The 20,526-nt window shown below is 44.5% G+C and overlaps 1 protein-coding gene across 1 annotated transcript in view; it reads left to right on the plus strand.

Moving 5' to 3' along the window:
- Positions 1-20,526, plus strand: part of NECTIN1 (nectin cell adhesion molecule 1) — a 106,382-nt gene that overhangs the window by 65,147 nt on the left and 20,709 nt on the right. The window contains exon 2 of the mRNA XM_044282348.1: positions 15,235-15,585. Within this exon, the coding sequence (XP_044138283.1) occupies positions 15,235-15,585 (351 nt within the window). The remainder of the gene's footprint in view (positions 1-15,234; positions 15,586-20,526) is intronic.

The raw sequence follows: 20,526 nt of genomic DNA on the forward strand, positions 1-20,526 counted from the left end.
TCCTGGTCACCCATTATATCGCCCACTCGCTGAACGCCAGCACCTGCACAAGCTCCTTCTGGCCTACCCGACCCAAAACTTTCTAAATTGTCCAAAATCTGTTCCTTGTGTCCCTCACGATGACTCCAGGCATCAGTCATGGTGCATCTCTTCCCGCTTCCACCGTATTACGGTGCTCCTCTCCCACCCCACCCCCATCTCGTCGGCAGAACCGGATTTTCCAGTCTGCTCTTGTTTGACACAAATAAAAGTGTGAATAATTTTTGTGTGTGATCTGTAAACGCGGCAGGAACTCCCGGGAACGTCTCCTCTTATGTAGCTTGAGATGCAATTAGGTTTTTTTTGCTACAACAAGGATGACAAGTTAGTGTTTTTGTGCTTTATTAACCCTTTTACTTCTTTTCTTTGGCCGCAAAAGTAAGAAAACCTTTAATGACGCGGTTTTACCAGTCATTAAAACACGAAACAGATGCTGGATTAGGAATCGTTGAGGAGAGTTTGCAGTCACGCCCTAGGGCGGCAGCACAGGAGGCGAGGCTAGTCAATTAGATGTACGCTATCAAATATCATGCAGTTCAGTTTCATCGCTTTGATCCAATGGGGAGATTTAAACAATTGGAATTTACTAGATGGAAATTACGACAATCTATATATCTACTAAAGACCCATTCACATGACGGATACTTTGAAGTGTTTTGTTTTTACATTGGGGCATATGTATCAAGCTTGTCTGTTTTTGGGCATAAAATTAGTGAAATTAGTCAGTCGTATTTCTTTTGGCTTTCTTTCTTTTGCCGAGTATTTATTAAAAGTCGTTGCTGAATTAGAGGAGACGTATTCTTATTAGTCTGACCTCTAGTGGTTGTTTTTTCAGTTAGACGGGTTCATATTCACTTAGACTGGTCTAAATTAGGCTACTTTCACACTAGCGGCAAGGAACTCCGGTAGGCTGTCCCGGCAGGTGAACAGCCTGTCGGATCCGTGCTGCCGCTACTGCACGCGTGCCCCTGGAGTACCGTATGTCATAGTTTTTTTCCGGCCGCCTCTCGGCATGTTTGCCGTGCTGCCGCTGGAACTCTGGCCCGCCCCCATTATAGTCAATGGGGCCGGAGCGGTAGTCCGGGGCCACGCGTGCACTAGCAGCAGCACGGATTCAACAGGCTGTTCACCCGCCGGTACAGCCTGCCGGAGTTCCTTGCCCCCCTAGTGTGAAACTAGCCTTGGGCTACTTTCACATCTGCTGTCTGGTTTTGAGATCCAGCAGGGGATCTGAAAACCACAGCAAAACGCATCCGTTTGAATAATACAACCGTCTGCATTCGTTCAGAACAGATCCGGTTGTATTAGATCGAAAATGAAAAAACTGAAATTGACTTGGGCTACTTTCACACTTGCGGCAGTGTGATCCGGGGGCAATTCCATCGTCGGAACTGCGCGCCGGATCCGTGCGATTTGGATGTGACTGAAAGCATTTATGAGACGCATCTGGATGCGGATCAGTCTCACAAATGCATTGCAAGAACGGATCCGTCTCTCCGCTTGTCATGCATTCCGGTATTTTGAATGCCGGATTCGGCACTAATACATTCCTATGGGGAAATTCAGGCAAGTCTTCAGTTTTTTTCGCCGGAGATAAAACCGTAGCATGCTACGGTTTTCTCTTTTGCCTGATCAGTCAGAACGACTGAACTGAAGACATCCTGATGCATCCTGAACGGATTACTCTCTATTCAGAATGCATGAGGATATGCCTGATCAGTTCTTTTCCGGTATAGAGCCCCTGGGACGGAACTCTATGCCGGAAAAGAAAAACGCTAGTGTGAAAGTACCGTTTTTGGTGATAGATCCTGCTTCTTCAGTTTCCCATGTCGCACACAGAAGCAGCAGTTTTGTGTCCGGCATGGAAACGCAATAAGGCTACTTTCACACTAGCGTTCGATCGGATCCGTTCTGAACGGATCCGATCATATTAATGCAGACGGAGGCTCCGTTCAGTACGGATCCGTCTGCATTAATAACTTAGAAAAAATTCTAAGTGCGCAAGATGCCTGAGCGGATCCGTTCAGACTTTCAATGTAAAGTCAATGGGGGACGGATCCGCTTGAAGATTGAGCCATATGGTGACATCTTCAAGCGGATCCGTTCCCATTGACTTACATTGTAAGTCTGAACGGATCCGCTCGCCTCCGCACGGCCAGGCGGACAGCTGAACGCTGCAAGCAGCGTTCAGCTGTCCGCCTGTCCGTGCGGAGGCGAGCGGAGCGGAGGCTGAACGCCGCCAGACTGATGCAGTCTGAGCGGATCCGCTCCATTCAGACTGCATCAGGGCTGGACGGAGGCGTTCGGGTCCGCTCGTGAGCTCCTTGAAACGGAGCTCACGAACGGACCAGCGAACGCTAGTGTGAAAGCAGCCTAAACCGGAACGGAATGAATTCTGGCGCACTCCGTTCCGGTTTGTTCAGTTTTGTCCCCAATGGGCAAAACGGAAGCGTTGTGCTGCGGTTTTGAGACCCTGTGCCGGATCTCAAAACCGGACAGCGCAACGCAGATGTGAAAGTAGCCTTATTTCCACATGAAAAATAGTCGCATCTGTGCAGAGAAAAGTCGCACCTCTTCCTGAAAGTGCGACTTATAATGCAAAAAAAAAGGTTGCACTTTACCACTCAAAACTGTTGAATAAAAATGTCAGCCCTGGAGTGGAGTTAAAATTAGACTGTTTTTGTGCCTAATTCATGTGTAAAAAAGTCGCACCTACATAAATAGTTGAGGAAAAAGTTTTAAAAATTAGATAACTCCTGAATTAGTTTAAAACTTTAAACAAGACGCAAAAGCCTCCAAAACAGGCGCGATTACAGTAGTAAATGTGACTAATAAAATTAGACGGTCTAAAACTGCGCGGCACATTTATCACGCTAGCACAATTTTACACCAGTTTTTTCACCTGTTTTTCTGTGGGTTGAAATTTTGTTTTCCGGTCGTTCCATTCATTGGGGACCACAATCTGCATTCAACTTGAGAATGGGTCTGTGATTCGTCCGCAACGCAAAAAAAAAATTGAACGTGAATCAGTTTTATCCTGCTAGTATAATTTTACGCCAATTTTTGCGCCTGTTTTTCTGTTAGAAAGCTTCATTTTCTCCACTTTCTCATGTGGATCTATTTGTGTCCATATTCTTTTTTGATTGTTTTAAGGTGAGTCATAATTTCGAGGTGTAATTTATGGGGCACAATTATCAAGCTCGCCTATTTTTAGGATTTCGATTAGATAGGTGTATTTTCTTCACCTGTCTTTCCTTTGCTGACTATGGGGGTCACTTACGATCAGAAATACGCCTATATTAGAGGTATTTCTGGCGCAGATTGCGGCCCAAACATTATCCGCGGCTTTTCCCCTCTTACGCCAGGTCTAAAAAAGTGGCTCCTGCAGATGGGTGGGGAACGCACACAAGTCTCGCACAAATGTCCATTCGGATTTATGTGCGTTTCTGCACCAAATCCGCACCAAAATCAATTGCGGATAATATCTAATTGCGGATTTTGGTGCGGATTAGATGCAGTTTTACCGTAGATCTCACCCTTCCATTGAAAAGGGTGAAATCCTTAGCTAAAACCGCAAACGTAATTGACACACTGCAAAGTGTTCCTGAGATTTTGTGTAATCTCATGCACTTTGCCGGTACTGTACTACGCTGCGGTTTTTCGGAACGAGAGTCCGCAACGTGTGCCTGAGCGTTCTTTTATTTGATGCCAAAGGGAGGGGAATTATATTTTTCTCTTATTTTTATCTTTGGCTTAAAAAAGAAACTGCATCAATGAACACCCTCTTAGGGCTCATGCACACGGCCGTTGGTCAGCCATTCCGTGCATTGGGGACCACCAATTTGCGGTCCCCAGGTCATGGGCAACATCCGTGTGGATTCCGCAGGCGGATCCAGACCCATTCAGCTTGAATGGGTCCGTGATCCGTCCGCACCACAAAAAAAAATAGAACATGTTCTATTTTTTTTGCGGTGTAGAGGCAAGGAGAGAAACCCCAGGGAAGCATGGGTGCCCCATGCGGGGTGCACACGGCCAGTGCCCACATATTGCAGACCCGCTGTCTGCGAGCCACAATACGGGCACGGCCGTGTGCATGAGCCCTTCCAGGAATTTACTTCTCATCTATAACTTTGCCTGCGCTTCTGTCGCAATATAATCAGCACCTGCTGGCCGCGAAAGGAAATGCACTCAGGGGCCACAGGACTGGTGGGGATTGTAGTGCGGATGGTGAGGGGCACTGTCCGGCCGTCCCTGCAGATGACACATCACACGGCACTTTGTTCTCTACGGCTGTGTATTTACTGTGCAGGCGAGCAAGGCTTTGTTCTTCTTTTCTCTTTAATGCAGGTTGTACGTTGAGGGAATGTGCCTTTTACAGCGCTGTGATCTCCGGCGCTTTATGTACAGGGGTGGAGACGCTCAGCCATGTGTTCTCCCTTTGTTCTCTGGTGTGCCAGCTGACGGCGCGCTCTTTCAGGTTGTGGCCGCTGTCCATGTACAGTGATGCTGTGATGTTAGCTGGTGGACGGTCCACGAGAAATATTGATCATCTGTTCAGATAAAAGAAGCCGCCATGCTGATGTGTAAGGGTGCTTTCACACATGCTGTTTTGATGCAGTTTTTTTTTCATGCAGTTTTTGATGGCAAAACTAGAAGTGTGAAAAAAAGATTGAAGTAGAATCTTTGGCTTAAAAAAACGATGAAATGTGTGAAAACGCCTTAAGGCCACATGCACGTGGTGCGTATTTATGTGCAGATTTTCGTACAGAAAATCCAGGGTGTAATGCAGTACCAGCTAAGGCTACGTTCACGTCTCCAGCAGGCTCACCGCTTCCGAAATATTGCTGTCCATCGCCGATTTTCTCAGATAAACAATTTTATTCAATATGTTAATTCGCTTCTATAGGTGCCCAGGGGCGGCGTTCATGCGGCCGTTGCCCAGGCCCCTCGTCACTTTTCATATAAAAACCCTCCCCTTTCACCCCTCTGGCCCACCCTAGGTTCTTCTGATTACGTCCTCCTCTTAGTGAGGAATCCAGCACCAGCACCGTTCAACAGATTCGCCGCGCCTGCGCACTTCATTCCCCATTATGGGCAGAGGCTCAAGGCCGGCTAGATCGGGATGTACGGGCCGGCACATGCACATTAAACGCTCTTATGCCTCTGCCCATAATGGGGAATGAAGTGCGCAGGCGCGGCGAATCTGTTGAACGGCGCTGGATTTCTCACTAAGAGGAGGACGTAATCAGAAGAACCTAGGGCGGGCCAGAGGGGTGGAAGGGGAGGGGTTTCGTATGAAAAGCGACGAGGGGCCTGGGCAACGGCCACATGAACGCCGCCCCTGGGCATCTTCAGAAGCTAATTAACATATTGAATAAAAGTGTTTTTCTGAGAAAATCGGCGATGGACAGCAATATGGAAGGGAGCGTTCTAATATGGGGAATGTAATGGAGATCCTGGTGTTAGTGTTCTATAATGGTGATTTTAGGTGAAGGACTCCCTTTTAACTATGTAACTATTATAGGATCCGGCCTCTTTCTGGCGGCATTTGTGCTGGATCGGACTGCCGGATCTTCTCTATCTGAGATGTGAACGCAGCCTTGGGCCTCGTTCACTTTTCCATGTCAGTGTCAAGTCCATGAAATTCATCCGTGAAGATGTCCGTGAACCATCCGTGGTTAGCCCGTGTGTCTATTTTTACCATCCGTGTGTCATCCGTAATTCACTGACGTTGCTCAGCTGAAAATTATTTTCCAAAGAATATCCTATTAGTCTTTAGTGAAAAACGGACGCAACACAGATGTGTGTCAGTGATTTTCACAGACCCACAGACTTCCATGGGCGTGCTTGGTCCGCATCACGGATCAAAGTAGTGCATGTCCTTGTGATTTTTTTTTTTACTGACCCACGGTCAGTAGAAAAATACTGAAATCTGAACAGACACAGTTAAATCAATGGGTACGTGTGCTGTCCGCGGAAAATACGGACAGCACACATCAGTGAAAAACGGAAATGTGAACGAGGCCTTAGCTACGCGGTGAAGAAATTGACTTGCAGTTTGGATTTTGCGATGCAAAAGGTGAGATTTGGGGCAAATTTACTTCAAATGTGAAATTAACAGATGCGGATTTTGGTGCGGAAACCATGGAGGATAACTAACTGATAGTGGGGGTTTGACTGCTGGGACTCCCACCGATGCCAAGAACAAGGATCCCGTTCCCCCTCCCAATTGGATGGAGCCGCAGGTCAAACACGTTCCCTGCCGCTCCATTTATTCTCTATGAGACTTCCGGAGATACTGTAGGTGAATGCAGCGCTCGGCTATCTCCGGCAGTCCCTTAGAGAATGAATGGAGCAGCGGGGAACATGCTTGACCTGCAGCTCCATCCGATTGGAGGAGCAGGATCCCCTTTCTTGGGATCGATGGGGGTCCTAGCAGTCAAACCCCCACCGATCAGTTAGTTATCCTCTATCCCGGGGGAAAGGAAATAATATTACATCAAACCTTGGCACAGCCACTTTGGTCCACTGATCATTCAGCCCTCTCTCCTGATCCTTCCACACACACATGCATGCTCGGCTTAGACTCCTCTGGCGAGATCTAGTGTCTAATCAGTCCACACCTGTGACCATTTACATACCTGTCTGAGACAAAAGGGCATGCCGAGCTTGGCAGCAATCTGCCATTTCTATCTGGGTGTGTTATTTTGTCAATGACTGTATATATAGTGTTTTAACCTTTTGCCATTTTTATATCGTCCCTTAATTTAACTCCCTACTGAACGCTCATAATTGATGAATATTTGGATTTTTCTCAGCCATTCATTTGTAGCGCCGTACAGTCCACTTTTCAATTTACAACTATACTGTAGTCCCCCAGCCTTCCGATATAATGCCATGTTAATGCAGGACCCCGTGAGTAATACCGGATTATTCATTTCAGAAGATCTCAATGAATATTTAGAGAGAATTTATTAGTTTTGCATTTTCTCTAATAGAAACCTGGAGAACAGGGGAGATCAGAATAATCCGCACCAAAAAAAGGGGTTAAACGACCATATCCATTTATCAAGATAAATGGAGCGAGTCACAGCCTGTGTGCACGGATGGTTAAAAGATGCCCACCTGCATGGCACCACAGGGGCATTTTCTTCATGCCCTGTAATGATCGTATTGCTTTATAGCAGCTTAAAAAACTGTTTCTTATGCCTCCGTTTTATTAGAAACGCTCTTCCTTTATATACTTTAAGCTCATTATCAACGTAATATAGCAGAAAAGGCATGTGCTGTTTAGAAAGGAACCCGACGTGGCAATCCGATTTCAGAAGACCAAAGGGAATGTCTGGTGTAATACAGATGAAGCACTGGTTAACTTGATATAGTGTTTTAAGAATACAGCTGCAGCAGATGTTACTATGACTTTCAATGGCTTGTGTTGTGTTAAGAGTCAGTTTAAAGTTTGCGCCGACTGTGTATTTAATGTGTTAAAGGGAACCTGTCATCAACTTTATGCTGACATCACTGAGGGCATCAAACATTAGTGACAGACATGCTGATGTCAGCGCTGTGTCAGTCATGAGCTAAAAGTAAGTGGTTGCTGAGAACCAGCATCATAATCATTGCAGCCCAGGCCTTGAAAAGAGTCAAATCTACCTGAGAAGAGTCCTGGTTATTCCTAATCTCCTGCTCTCTCGCCCATCTGCTGATGGTTGGCAGTTCTCTCCTAGACAGAAAGGGAGAAAACTCGGTAGAAGACAATCATCAGCAGGAGATCAGGAATAACCAGGACTCTTCTCAGGTGGCCGGGACTCTTTTCCAGGCCCAGTCTGCAATGACTGTGATGTTGGTTCTCGGCAACCACTTACTTTTTACTTATAAATGATAGAGCGCTGAAATCAACTCATCGGTCTCTGCTTTATTCTGCCATTGGTATGGGCAGCATATAGTTGATGACAGGTTCCCTTTAAATGTCAAGTTAAAGATTGCTGAAACTGTATTACATGAAGGTCATTCAAGTGAAAGCGATTACTCCTCTACTTTAACATGCCGACTCCCAGTTATGTCTTATAGGGGCTAGTCTTAAGCAGGGTACTCCACTCTAAGAAGCCCATGTCCCCTAAGACCACTTCCATAGTTGCCCATTGTATGACGAGGTTTTTTTTTTAGTAGTTGTTTCCCTTTAATTATTCCTTGTAATGTAGTGAGTTAGTGAGCATATACAGGCCCCTATTGTTCTATAATCATCAAGACTGGTACCTGGTACCCGGCTGCATTCCTAGGAGTTGGAGAAACTGTATATGTGTCTTGCACACTGAAGACCCTTAGGATGCATGTAACATAGTCCTCTGCTGTTCTGATTATATTGACTGGGTAAGATGTCTTATAACTATCTCTTTCTCTCTGTATTACCATGGGCATTGGCTAGATGCCATGTTGGGGACTGGTCAATGGAGAGCTCACTCATTTGTTCATAGCCTAGCTGGCTGTTACTTACTTTTGAACTTTTTATTCACCTAAGCCTTGTCAAGCCTATTTTATTTCGGTATCCCAGAATTCACTGTAAAACACCCATCGATCTCAGTTCTTTCTGCTCTATCAATAAAATGTCGAAACAACATGTGACCACCGCAGCCAATCTCTAGCTGTAGTGGAGAAATATCATCACTGCTTAGGTCAGTGATTGGCTGTAGCATTCACATATTGACAAGTCATTGCTGGAACAGGAAAAAAAGTATACTGGCTCTGGACCAAGGAAGCATCGGCAGGGGAGTGGGTAACGGGAGTATTACTACTTTTATATTTTAGCACAGTGTACTCTGTTTTTAAAACTGCATAGGGTTGGACAACACGTTTAGAGTAACTGAACATGGAGCAGATTTCTATGCAGAAAATCCATATGAAGTCTGCACCAAAACCACACACAAATCTATACAATGTATCTTGTTTTTCTGGCGTGGATCATCTGTTTATGTTAACTCCATTGGAGTCTATGGAGAAAACCACTCTACAGAAGGTGGAGGATGGCACAATATAAATCCACATCCTCTTCCTTACAAATTTAGATCATCGTGACTGCATCAGTGATGACAGACATTATGCTGTTCATTCATGGCGCTCTTTCTTATATTATACAAGATTGTATTTTGTTGTTCTGCAACAACATTATTTCTTATTAGTTCTGTTACCTGCAGTGAATGGGGAAGAAGGGGGAGCAGTTCTGTTACCTGCAGTGAATGGAGAAGGAGGGGGAGCAGTTCTGTTACCTGCAGTGAACGGGGATGGAGGGGAGCAGTTCTGTTACCTGCAGTGAATGGGGACGGAGGGGGAGCAGTTCTGTTACCTGCAGTGAATGGGGACGGAGGGGGAGCAGTTCTGTTACCTGCAGTGAACGGGGATGGAGGGGGAGCAGTTCTGTTACCTGCAGTGAACGGGGACGGAGGGGGAGCAGTTCTGTTACCTGCAGTGAACGGGGATGGAGGGGGAGCAGTTCTGTTACCTGCAGTGAACGGGGACGGAGGGGGAGCAGTTCTGTTACCTGCAGTGAACGGGGATGGAGGGGAGCAGTTCTGTTACCTGCAGTGAACGGGGATGGAGGGGGAGCAGTTCTGTTACCTGCAGTGAACGGGGATAGAGGGGGAGCAGTTCTGTTACCTGCAGTGAACGGGGATGGAGGGGGAGCAGTTCTGTTACCTGCAGTGAATGGGGACGGAGGGGGAGAAGTTCTGTTACCTGCAGTGAACGGGGATGGAGGGGAGCAGTTCTGTTACCTGCAGTGAACGGGGATGGAGGGGAGCAGTTCTGTTACCTGCATTGAATGGGGAAGAAGGGGGAGCAGTTCTGTTACCTGCAGTGAATGGGGACGGAGGGGGAGCAGTTCTGTTACCTGCAGTGAACGGGGATGGCCAACATAGAGTCAGTTTGGGTTACGTTGCAGTTTGCTAATCATGCAGTAACTCGTGTAGGTGTGATATATAGACCACCTGGTCAAGTTAAAGAACTAGATGATCTACTAGTTGAAGAAATAGCTAAAATGACAATGAAAGGAGAAGTTATCATTATGGGAGATTTCAATCTTCCAGATATAAACTGGAAAACCAAAATAGCAAGTTCTACCAGGAGTACAGATATTCTAAATTCCCTACTGGGGTTATCCCTACAACAAATGGCTGAGGAGCCAACCCGGAGGGAGGCCATTTTGGATTTGATATTCACAAATGGGGATTCGGTATATGATGTCATTGTCGGCGAAACCTTGGGATCTAGTGATCACCAGTCAGTGTGGTTTAATATAAGAACTGTGAAAGAGTCCCACCACACAAAAACAAAAGTTTTAGATTTTAGAAAAACAGACTTTTCAAAAATGAAATTAGTCATAAATGAGTCCTTATCAGACTGGAACGGATTACATGGAGTCCAGGAGAAATGGGACTACTTAAAAGGTGCATTATTGAAGGCAACAGAAAATTGCATTAGACTTGTCAGTAAAAGCAAAAAAAGGAAGAGACCACTGTGGTACTCAGCAGAAGTGGCCCAAATCATTAAAAATAAAAAGCTAGCATTTTGCCAAGCAAGTTATAAGAACTTCTAAAGCTCAGGCAGAAGAAAAACTAGCTCAGTCTATGAAAAAAGGGGATAAGACATTCTTCAGATATATAAATGAAAAAAGGAAATTAAAACAAGGAATAACTAAATTAAAAATAAAGGACGGAAGGTATGTAGAAGAGAATAAAGGGCTTAATGCCTTAATGAATACTTCAGTTCAGTTTTTACAAAAGAAAAAGAAGGAGAAGGACCTCCACTAGAAAGGATGACTAATAAATCGTTTGATGCATGTGTCTTTACAGAGGAAGATGTTCTAAGTTTGCTGTCTAAAGTGAAGACAAATAAGTCACAGGGGCCTGATGAGATACACCCAAAATTATTAAAAGAGCTTAGTGGTGAGCTGGCAAAACCGTTAACAGATTTATTTAACCAATCATTAGTAACAGGAGTCGTCCCGGAAGATTGGAAATTGGCAAATGTCGTGCCCATTCACAAGAAAGGTAGTAAGGAGGAATCGAGCAACTATAGACCAGTGAGTCTGACATCAATAGTAGGCAAATTAATGGAAACCCTATTAAAGGATAGGATTGTGGAACATCTAAAATCCCATGGATTGCAAGATGAAAAACAGCATGGGTTTACTTCAGGGAGATCATGCCAAACAAATCTTATAGATTTTTTTGACTGGGTGACTAAAATAATAGACGGTGGAGGTGCAGTAGACATCGCTTATCTAGATTTTAGTAAGGCTTTTGACACTGTCCCACATAGAAGACTTATCAATAAACTGCAGTCATTGAGCATGGACTCCCATATTGTTGAGTGGATTAGGCAGTGGCTGAGTGACAGACAACAGAGGGTTGTAGTCAATGGAGAACATTCAAAACAAGGTCATGTTACCAGTGGGGTTCCACAGGGATCTGTACTGGGACCAATTTTGTTTAATATCTTCATAAGTGATATTGCAAAAGGCCTCGATGGTAAGGTTTGTCTTTTTGCTGATGACACAAAGATATGTAACAGGGTTGATGTTCCTGGAGGGAAACGCCAAATGGAAAAGGATTTAGGAAAACTAGAAGAATGGTCAGAACTCTGGCAACTGAAATTTAATGTGGATAAGTGCAAGATAATGCACCTGGGGCGTAAAAACCCAAGGGCAGAATATAGAATATTTGACACAGTCCTGACCTCAGTATCTGAGGAAAGGGATTTAGGAGTAATTATTTCAGATGACTTAAAGGTGGGAAGACAATGTAATAGAGCAGCACGAAATGCCAGCAGAATGCTTGGATGTATAGGGAGAGGTATAAGCAGTAGAAAGAGTGAAGTGCTTATGCCGCTGTACAGATCACTGGTGAGACCTCACTTAGAGTATTGTGCGCAGTACTGGAGGCCATATCTCCAGAAGGATATAGATACTCTAGAGAGAGTTCAGAGAAGAGCTACTAAACTGGTCCATGGATTGCAGGATAAAACTTAAAAGACCTTAACATGTATAGCTTGGAAGAAAGAAGAGACCGAGGGGATATGATAGAAACTTTTAAATACATAAAGGGAATCAACTCGGTAAAGGAGGAGAGCATATTTAAAAGAAGAAAAACTACCACAAGAGGACACAGTTTTAAATTAGCGGGGCAAAGGTTTAAAAGTAATATAAGGAAGTATTACTTTACTGAGAGAGTAGTGGATGCATGGAATAGCCTTCCTGCAGAAGTGGTAGCTGCAAATACAGTGGAGGAGTTTAAGCATGCATGGGATAGGCATAAGGCCATCCTTCATATAAGATAGGGCCAGGGGCTATTCATAGTATTCAGTATATTGGGGAGACTAGATGGGCCAAATGGTTCTTATCTGCGACACATTCTATGTTTCTATGTTTCTATGGAGGGGGAGCAGTTCTGTTACCTGCAGTGAACGGAGAAGGAGGGGGAGCAGTTCTGTTACCTGCAGTGAACGGGGATGGAGGGGAGCAGTTCTGTTACCTGCAGTGAATGGAGAAGGAGGGGGAGCAGTTCTGTTACCTGCAGTGAACGGGGATGGAGGGGAGCAGTTCTGTTACCTGCAGTGAATGGGGACGGAGGGGGAGCAGTTCTGTTACCTGCAGTGAATGGGGACGGAGGGGGAGCAGTTCTGTTACCTGCAGTGAATGGGGAAGGAGGGGGAGCAGTTCTGATACCTGCAGTGAACGGGGACGGAGGGGGAGCAGTTCTGTTACCTGCAGTGAACGGGGATGGAGGGGGAGCAGTTCTGTTACCTGCAGTGAACGGGGACGGAGGGGGAACAGTTCTGTTACCTGCAGTGAATGGGGACGGAGGGGGAGCAGTTCTGTTACCTGCAGTGAATGGGGACGGAGGGGGAGCAGTTCTGTTACCTGCAGTGAATGGGGACGGAGGGGGAGCAGTTCTGTCACCAGCTGCATCTTCTATTAGGAGCTGTAGCAGTTACAGCAGAAAGTGCACACCTCTGAGCTGAAATAAATAGGAGAATTCAATGTGGATCCATGTGAGGTGCAGGGCTGGTTTAAGCTTTGTTAGAAAGAGGTTGTCATGTCCTATATGATGTCTGATTTTACTTTTCTTACATCAATCATGGCATAACCCTTTTAATAACTAATCCAAGTAGTCTGAGAAGATGAAGGGTCATGATTACGGAGAAACATGCCCGAGACTGACAAGCCGAGAAAGCAGGGAACATTCACGATTTATTACCTGGGTGGAGACGCACTTTAATTATGTAATTATTTTTTCTTGGACGGGGATAGCTGTGGGTTTTGAGGCTCGTGAAAAGTTCCAGACAGTGGAGAAGAATTTGAGTCCAACAACAGATTTGATCAGGGATTTCTTCACCCTCCTTGTTGAGCAGCATGGCATCTGGCACGCAGTTTGTAATTTCAGCTTATTAGGTATCATCATCTGACTACAGGAACATACAGAAGAATCAATGTGAAGGGAATATTAATGTTCTGCCCAATGTAATTGTAATTTCTGGAGATGAGCTTTTACAAACGCAGAGCAACTGATGCAGGAGCGAACTCTAGCTAGATAGTATCTGCTAGGATCCTCCTGTCTATGGCACTGCTTGGGGTGACACTGGCATTGACCACTGGCCTAACCATTCTTCCTGAGGGTTAATAAAGTACGAGTTACAGCTTTTATAAGGATGTAGCACGTAAAGAGCCCCTTTAAAGGGAACCCGTTGCATTGAACATGCAGCTTGATCTGTGGGAACCATGTTCTAGAGCAGGAGGAGTTTAGCCAATTGATGTATAGTTTTATAGGAAAAGATTCAGTATTTCATGTATTTTATTATATGTATGATTTCCCTGCCCTTTCGATGTTTAAAAATCCAGTGGGTGGACCTAATCTGAGATATCTGTCAATCATTGATTAGGAGTCAGGACCACCCACTGGACTCCTGCAGAATAAACAGCAATTAAAATGTAAACTTACAAGTTCCACCAAATCTTTGCCCGCAAAATTACCGTATTTTCTGCTTTATAAGACGCACCTGATGATAAGATCCACCACAGGTTTTAGAGAAGGAAAAAAAAAATAATTATACATCAGACGTCATATTAGATTCTCAGATCATACCCCCATAAATATCAGGACATTGGATCAGACTGCCATATCAGGACATCAGATCAGACCTCCATCAGACCTCAGATCAGCCCTCAATGTCAGACCTCAGATCAGCCCTCAATGTCAGACCCCCCCCAATCAGAGTTCCTTGCTAGAACGCCATCAGACCTCAGATCAGATCAGAATAAAATGTTAAAAAAACTCCTCTTACCTCTCCTGCGCCCCGACTCCTCTCCACATCCGGCGGTCTATGTAGAAGTCACGCTCCCCAGTCTTCTCCGGCCAGTCAGGACAGTGCAGTGCTGGCCCCGGGAAGGAAGACCAGGGAGGGTGAGTACTGGAAGCGCTCGCAGCGCTTCACTCCCTGCTCTCGACACCTAATGCATACTAGTGAGCGCATCCATAATGGAAGCGCTGACTACTATTTGCTTTATAAGACGCATTGCAATTTTTCCCCCACTTTAGGGGGAAAGTGCATCTTATAAAGCGAAAAATATGGTATAAAATCCTCCTGTTCTATAACCTGTTGCTCACAGATTGGACCAGGGGGTGAGGGGGGAGGTCGAATTATCATTCCCCCTCATGCCAGTTTTGTGGCATAAAAAGTCACAAACAGCGCGATTGTTGTTTTTTAAAACGCTCATTTATGGAAATTCTTATCAAACTAATAAGAACATGACTTAAATGAGTGTTTATGAGCTGTCAGGGAACTAGAGATAAGGGCTATAGATTAAGCCATCAGAGCAGCGTCCTAGGATTCACTGAGAAGGAGAGGAAGAGTCCGCAGATGCAGTGAAACTGAAAGCTGTAGAGGAAAAACTGTAGAAAATTTTCCTAAGGACCAATTGAAAAAAATGGTTTTTAGCCCAAAATATGTTGAATGTGATCATAAAAAATGCCCACAAAGTGGTCCAAAGCCATTTTAATGCAATATCTATAGCATACAAGATGTTTTTAAACTTGGGAGGTTCTGTTATGCGCTACAAATATATTTACATACTACTTTTATGTATTTTGTTAGTGATTTGAGACATTTTGGTCTAAAATATATGTTTTCTGTCTTTTATTTCAGGAGCACATTCTCAAATGGTACTGGTAAATGACACAGTATCGGGATATGTTGGCACAGATGTTATACTTCATTGTAGCTTCATCAATCCTCTACCCAATGTAAAGATCACTCAGGTCACATGGCAAAAATCAACAAATGGAACAAAACAAAATGTGGCCATTTACAACCCTAACATGGGCCGCTCTGTCCTCCCTCCATACAAAGAACGTGTGGATTTCCAGAACCCCACCGTCCTTGACGGGACCATCCACATCAAGCGTCTACAGCTGGAAGATGAGGGGGCATACATCTGCGAATTTGCAACTTTTCCCACAGGAAACCGGGAGAGTCAGCTGAACCTCACTGTACTTGGTAAGACTCTACCTTATTTCTTGAAGGCAATGTATCACCTATATATTTTTTTACTAATTAAAAACAGAAACTGATTAAACATTTAAAATCTTATTCTATTTTCTGTACGTGATCATGAGGGAAGCATGTTAACAGCATTCAGATGTATGCTTTACAGCAGCTACCTATTAAAACCTGTAGACTGGAGAGGACTCATTAACTTCTATGGGGGAGTGTTGTGGGCATGCTCTGTGACCTGTTCAGTGGTCATTAGGCGGGAACGGGGAGCAGGTGAGCTGTCACTATCACCTACTGTTATCCATAGGTAGATGTTATCCTTTATTGTATTCCTGCCTGTGATGATAATGAGATGACTGCTGAGAAGTGATCTCCACAGAACAGGAAGTGCCAGCCTATTATGAGGCTCAGCGGCCAGAGTGGAAACTGCAAGATGTCAGGATGTTTTTTGGTTTTAATAGTATGAAAGGGAACACTTATAAAAACACCAAAAACTCTTTTAAAATATTTTAACAAAAACCTTGAGTTAAAAGGGTGGTTTGAAACGGTTTACCCACCAATAGGGGGCCAGGCATGGTCTTGAAGTAAAGGGTAAAAAAATACCTCTCCTTTTCAGATCATTCTCAGACTAGCACTGAGCTCTTCTGGTTCCTGATAGACCAGAAGTGTAACCTGCTGCCTACATGCACATCACCACTGCTGGTCAATCATTTGCCTCAGTGGTTATGTGCCATTACTGATACATTACTGATTAGTGGCTAACGGTGGTGACGTACACTTCCGGTCCTACTTGAGTTAGGTGCCGGACCTGAAATGATCCAATAAGAGGAGAGTCCTTTTACTTTGAGACCATGTATGGCTGTCTGGAGATGGGTTAACAGCCTCGAACAACCCATTTTAACGGGTTATATGGAAATTTGATGTCCATGGCCTATCCTATTAATGTCTGATCAGTTTTTCGAAGAGGTTGCAGCACTCAGTGAATGCTTAGGCCTCTTCCTAGGTCAGTGGCGTTGCGTTCATCGGTTACATGGCCTGGGTGAAGCTCAGTCTCATTCAAGTGTATGGGCTTGAGCTACAATACCAGGCACAGCCACTGTACAATATATGGCGATATGCTTGGTAAGCTGTGAGAAGGCCACAGCCTTCCAGGGAGTGCAGCAGCCTCATCAAACAGCTGATCGGCAGGCAGGGGCGGATCGGCCATAGACCCTACAGGGAAATTTCCCAGGGGGCCACTCAAGCCCTTTTGATGGCCACAAGCTAGGTACTTAATGATCTGATGCTCAATGGCCACAGTTGCCCTCATGAACTCAACTGTGATACAGTTGAATACTGTGATGAGGGCGGCAGTATTTAGTGCTGTCCTGTGTTATTTGGTTCTGCTGGGGCAGTATTCTGTGCTGCACTACGGTATAGCAGGCCCTGCCTACTTCTGTTGTCCCTGCCTATTTGTTTTGTCCCATCTGTCAGTTTGGACCCACCTACAACATAGGGCCACTTTTAGTTTTTTTCCAGTGCCACTTTAAGTCCCCAATCCGCCCCTGAGATTAGGCCATCAGAATCCCAGATAACCCATCCAAACCGCACATATCAAGGCTAAGTTCACATATGCGCTGAAATTCGGCACATAGGAACAGAACTGGAATAGCTGGATCCGGCATATCCCAGACACTGCCAGCACCCAAGTGATCCTATATGCTGTAATGAGGGCCATTGGGTTTCTTGCATGGATTTCGGCATGCAGCAGTATTTGGTCCTTTTTTGCTCAAATCTGTGATGGAGACTTCAGGAACCTCTACCGTAAATGTGAACCTGGCCTAAGATGTAGTACCATTACAGACTAATCACTGTGTCCATAACGCCAACTTATAATGCACCTGAAGGACATCTCCTCCACACAAGGCATAAAGGTTCAATTGACGACAAGCTCTTTATCCTCAACAGCGACGGATGAGTAAACCCGGTTGTGTTTCTATGAAGGTGGTTTCCAGTGTACAAAACAGAATACACAATGTCATAATTGCTATAAGACAGGATCACAACACGTCTAATCTGAGCAAAAAATAGCAACCCCACCCTGCGAGCAATAGACTCTTTATGGAACATATGGTCTAGAAATAAACAAGTCATTAGAACTCATCTTTCATTAAAATAGCTCAGGGCCTTTAAAGGGTTATTCCCATAGTAGCTTTTGAGAAACAGACCCCACCTCTATCTCTATCCCGTCCCCCATCCCATCCAATTGTCCAAGTGGAAAACGAATGGAGAGGTAGTCGGGCATGTCTTCTCTTGGGTTGGACGAACAAGAGTGCTTGTTCATTTTCTGTAAAGTCCCATAGAAGAAAATACCTGATCATCATCATCATCCATTGTCCGTCAGGGTGGAGATGAGATAAAATCAATCGAAATACCTAACGCAGATTTGGGTGGTTCCTGATGTTTGACTCACCATCTACATATCCAGCCCATGAAATACAAGCCTTGATGTTCTTACCTGGCAGCTTTGGATGTTTTTTATAGGCTACAGTAGAAGATATTTTTACTGCAGTTTTTATTGCAGTTTCTGGGTATATTCACACACACTTTTTTGGTGGTTGCAGTTCATGTGAATTGAGCTAATTTATTGTTGCAGAAAATTTAGCCCTTTACGAATATACAGTCCTGATCAAAAGTTTAAGACCACTTGAAAAATGGCAAAAAATCTTATTTTACATTGTTGGATCTTAACAAGGTTCCAAGTAGAGCTTCAACATGCAACAAGAAGAAATGAGAGTGAGAGAAAACATTTTTTGAGCATTCAATTAATTGAAAATAACGATTAAACTGAAACAGGCTGTTTTTCAGCTGATCCAAATTTTAGGACCACATGCCTTTTTAAAAGGCCAAATCTGTGCAAAGATGTGGATTCATTGTCATTTTCTGTCAGGTAGTCACACATTGTGATGGCAAAGGCAAAAAAACTCTCCCTTTTTGAATGTGGTCGGGTTGTTTAACTACATAAGCAGGGTCTCTCACAGCGCGGTATCGCTGCTGAGGTGGGACGCAGTAAGACAGTCAAGTGGAAGACCCCAAAAAATTTCATCAGCACCGGAGGATCCAATTGGCTGTCCGTCAAGACACTGGACGATCCTCCACCCAAATTAAGGCCCTTACTAGTGCTGACTGCAGCCCCATAACCATCAGACGGCATCTGAGACTGAAGGGCTTCAAAAACAATAAAACGTCTTCAAAAACCTCGTCTCCTTGAACGCCACAGAACTGCTCGTTTGGACTTTGCAAGAGAGCACCAAACATGGGACATTCAAAGGTGGAAGAAAGTTTTATTCTCTGATGAGAAAAATTTTAACCTTGATAGTCCTGATAGTTTCTAACGTTACTGGCATGACAAGCAGAGCCCACCTGAGATGTTTTCTACGCGCCACAGTGGAGGGGGCGCCATAATGGTCTGGGGTGCTTTTTCCTTCAGTGGAACAATGGAGCTTCAGGAAGTGCAGAGGCGTCAAACGGCCGCTGGCTATGTCCAGATGTTGCAGAGAGCATTCCTCATGACTGGGGGCCCTCGTCTGTGTGGTAATGACTGGGTTTTTCAACAGGACAATGCTATAGTACACAATGCCCGCAGGAACAAGTTATTCTCCTGGAAGAAGTCCCATCACTCTTTTGGCCCATCCTGCGTCTTCCCCTGATCTAAATCCAATTGAAAACCCTTTGGGGATGGATGGCAAGGGAAGTTTACAAAAATGGACAACAGTTCCAGACAGTAGATGGCCTTCGTGCGGCTGTCTTCACCACTTGGAGAAATGTTCCCACTCACCTCATGGAAATGCTTGCATCAAGCATGGCAAAACTAATTTTTTAAGTGATAAACAATAACGGCGGAGCTACTCATTACTGAGTTCATGTTTGGAAGTTGGATTTCTGTTTAGGGGGGGTTTAGTTTTTATTTTTTTGAGGTGTGGTCCTAAACTTTTGATCAGCTGAAAAACAGCCTGTTTCTGTTTATTCGTTGTTTTAATTAAATTGAATGCTCAAAAAATGTTTTGTCTCACTCCCATTTCTTCTTGTTGCATGTTGAAGCTCTACTTGGAACCTTGTTAAGATCCAGCCATGCTAAATATGATTTTTTTTGTCATTTTTCAAGTGGTCTTAAACTTTTGATCAGGACTGTATCATCATTATGGTAGATGACTTCCTAAAAATAAATAAAAAAAATCCACAATACAGACCTACAACGTAGACCAGGGATAAGCACACTTGCTTGGCTGTTCTTGGAACTCCTGTACAAGTGAATGGATCATGCTGGGAATTGTAGTTTCTCAACAGCATGAATGCTGAGGGTTGCTGGCCCCCTGCTCTAGATCCTGCTTTTGTTATTCTGGAAGCTGAACGAGATGTTCTAGTTGTACATGTCCACATGCATCTCCAGCTTCAGGAATCAAACCCACAGCCATATGATGGCTTCTCACAAGCTCTGAGTACGTCAGGTGCGCGTGGATATGAGACAAACAGCGCTAGTCCAACTCTGCAATTAAAAGGAATCTTTCACATTGAGCATGGTGTCTGATCTGAAGGCATATAATGTGAGAGATATAGGCACGTTCAGCGGGAACGCGCCTAAATGGGCGTTTGCTTGTTTCTGCCCATTAAAAATGACCAATACAAACGCCCGATAAAAATGCCTGTAAAAAGCGCTTATCGAATACGCTCAGGTGTGAACCCAGCCATAGGTGAGAGAAGATTCAGTATAAATTGTATTTTATTATTTACAACCCTGCTCATAATGGGCTTAAGAGTCTAGTGGTCGGTCCTACTAGGTGATTGACAGATTTTCCTGTATGACTGTGCATATAGAGAGAGCTGTAAATCACTATCAGTGCTTGCAGATGGAACTGAATGTCTAATGTGACACATTCCCTTTAAAGGGGCTGACCAGCCTTTACT

The sequence above is a fragment of the Bufo gargarizans genome, chromosome 2, assembly GCF_014858855.1.
Source record: "Bufo gargarizans isolate SCDJY-AF-19 chromosome 2, ASM1485885v1, whole genome shotgun sequence".
Taxonomy (NCBI): Eukaryota; Metazoa; Chordata; class Amphibia; order Anura; family Bufonidae; genus Bufo; species Bufo gargarizans.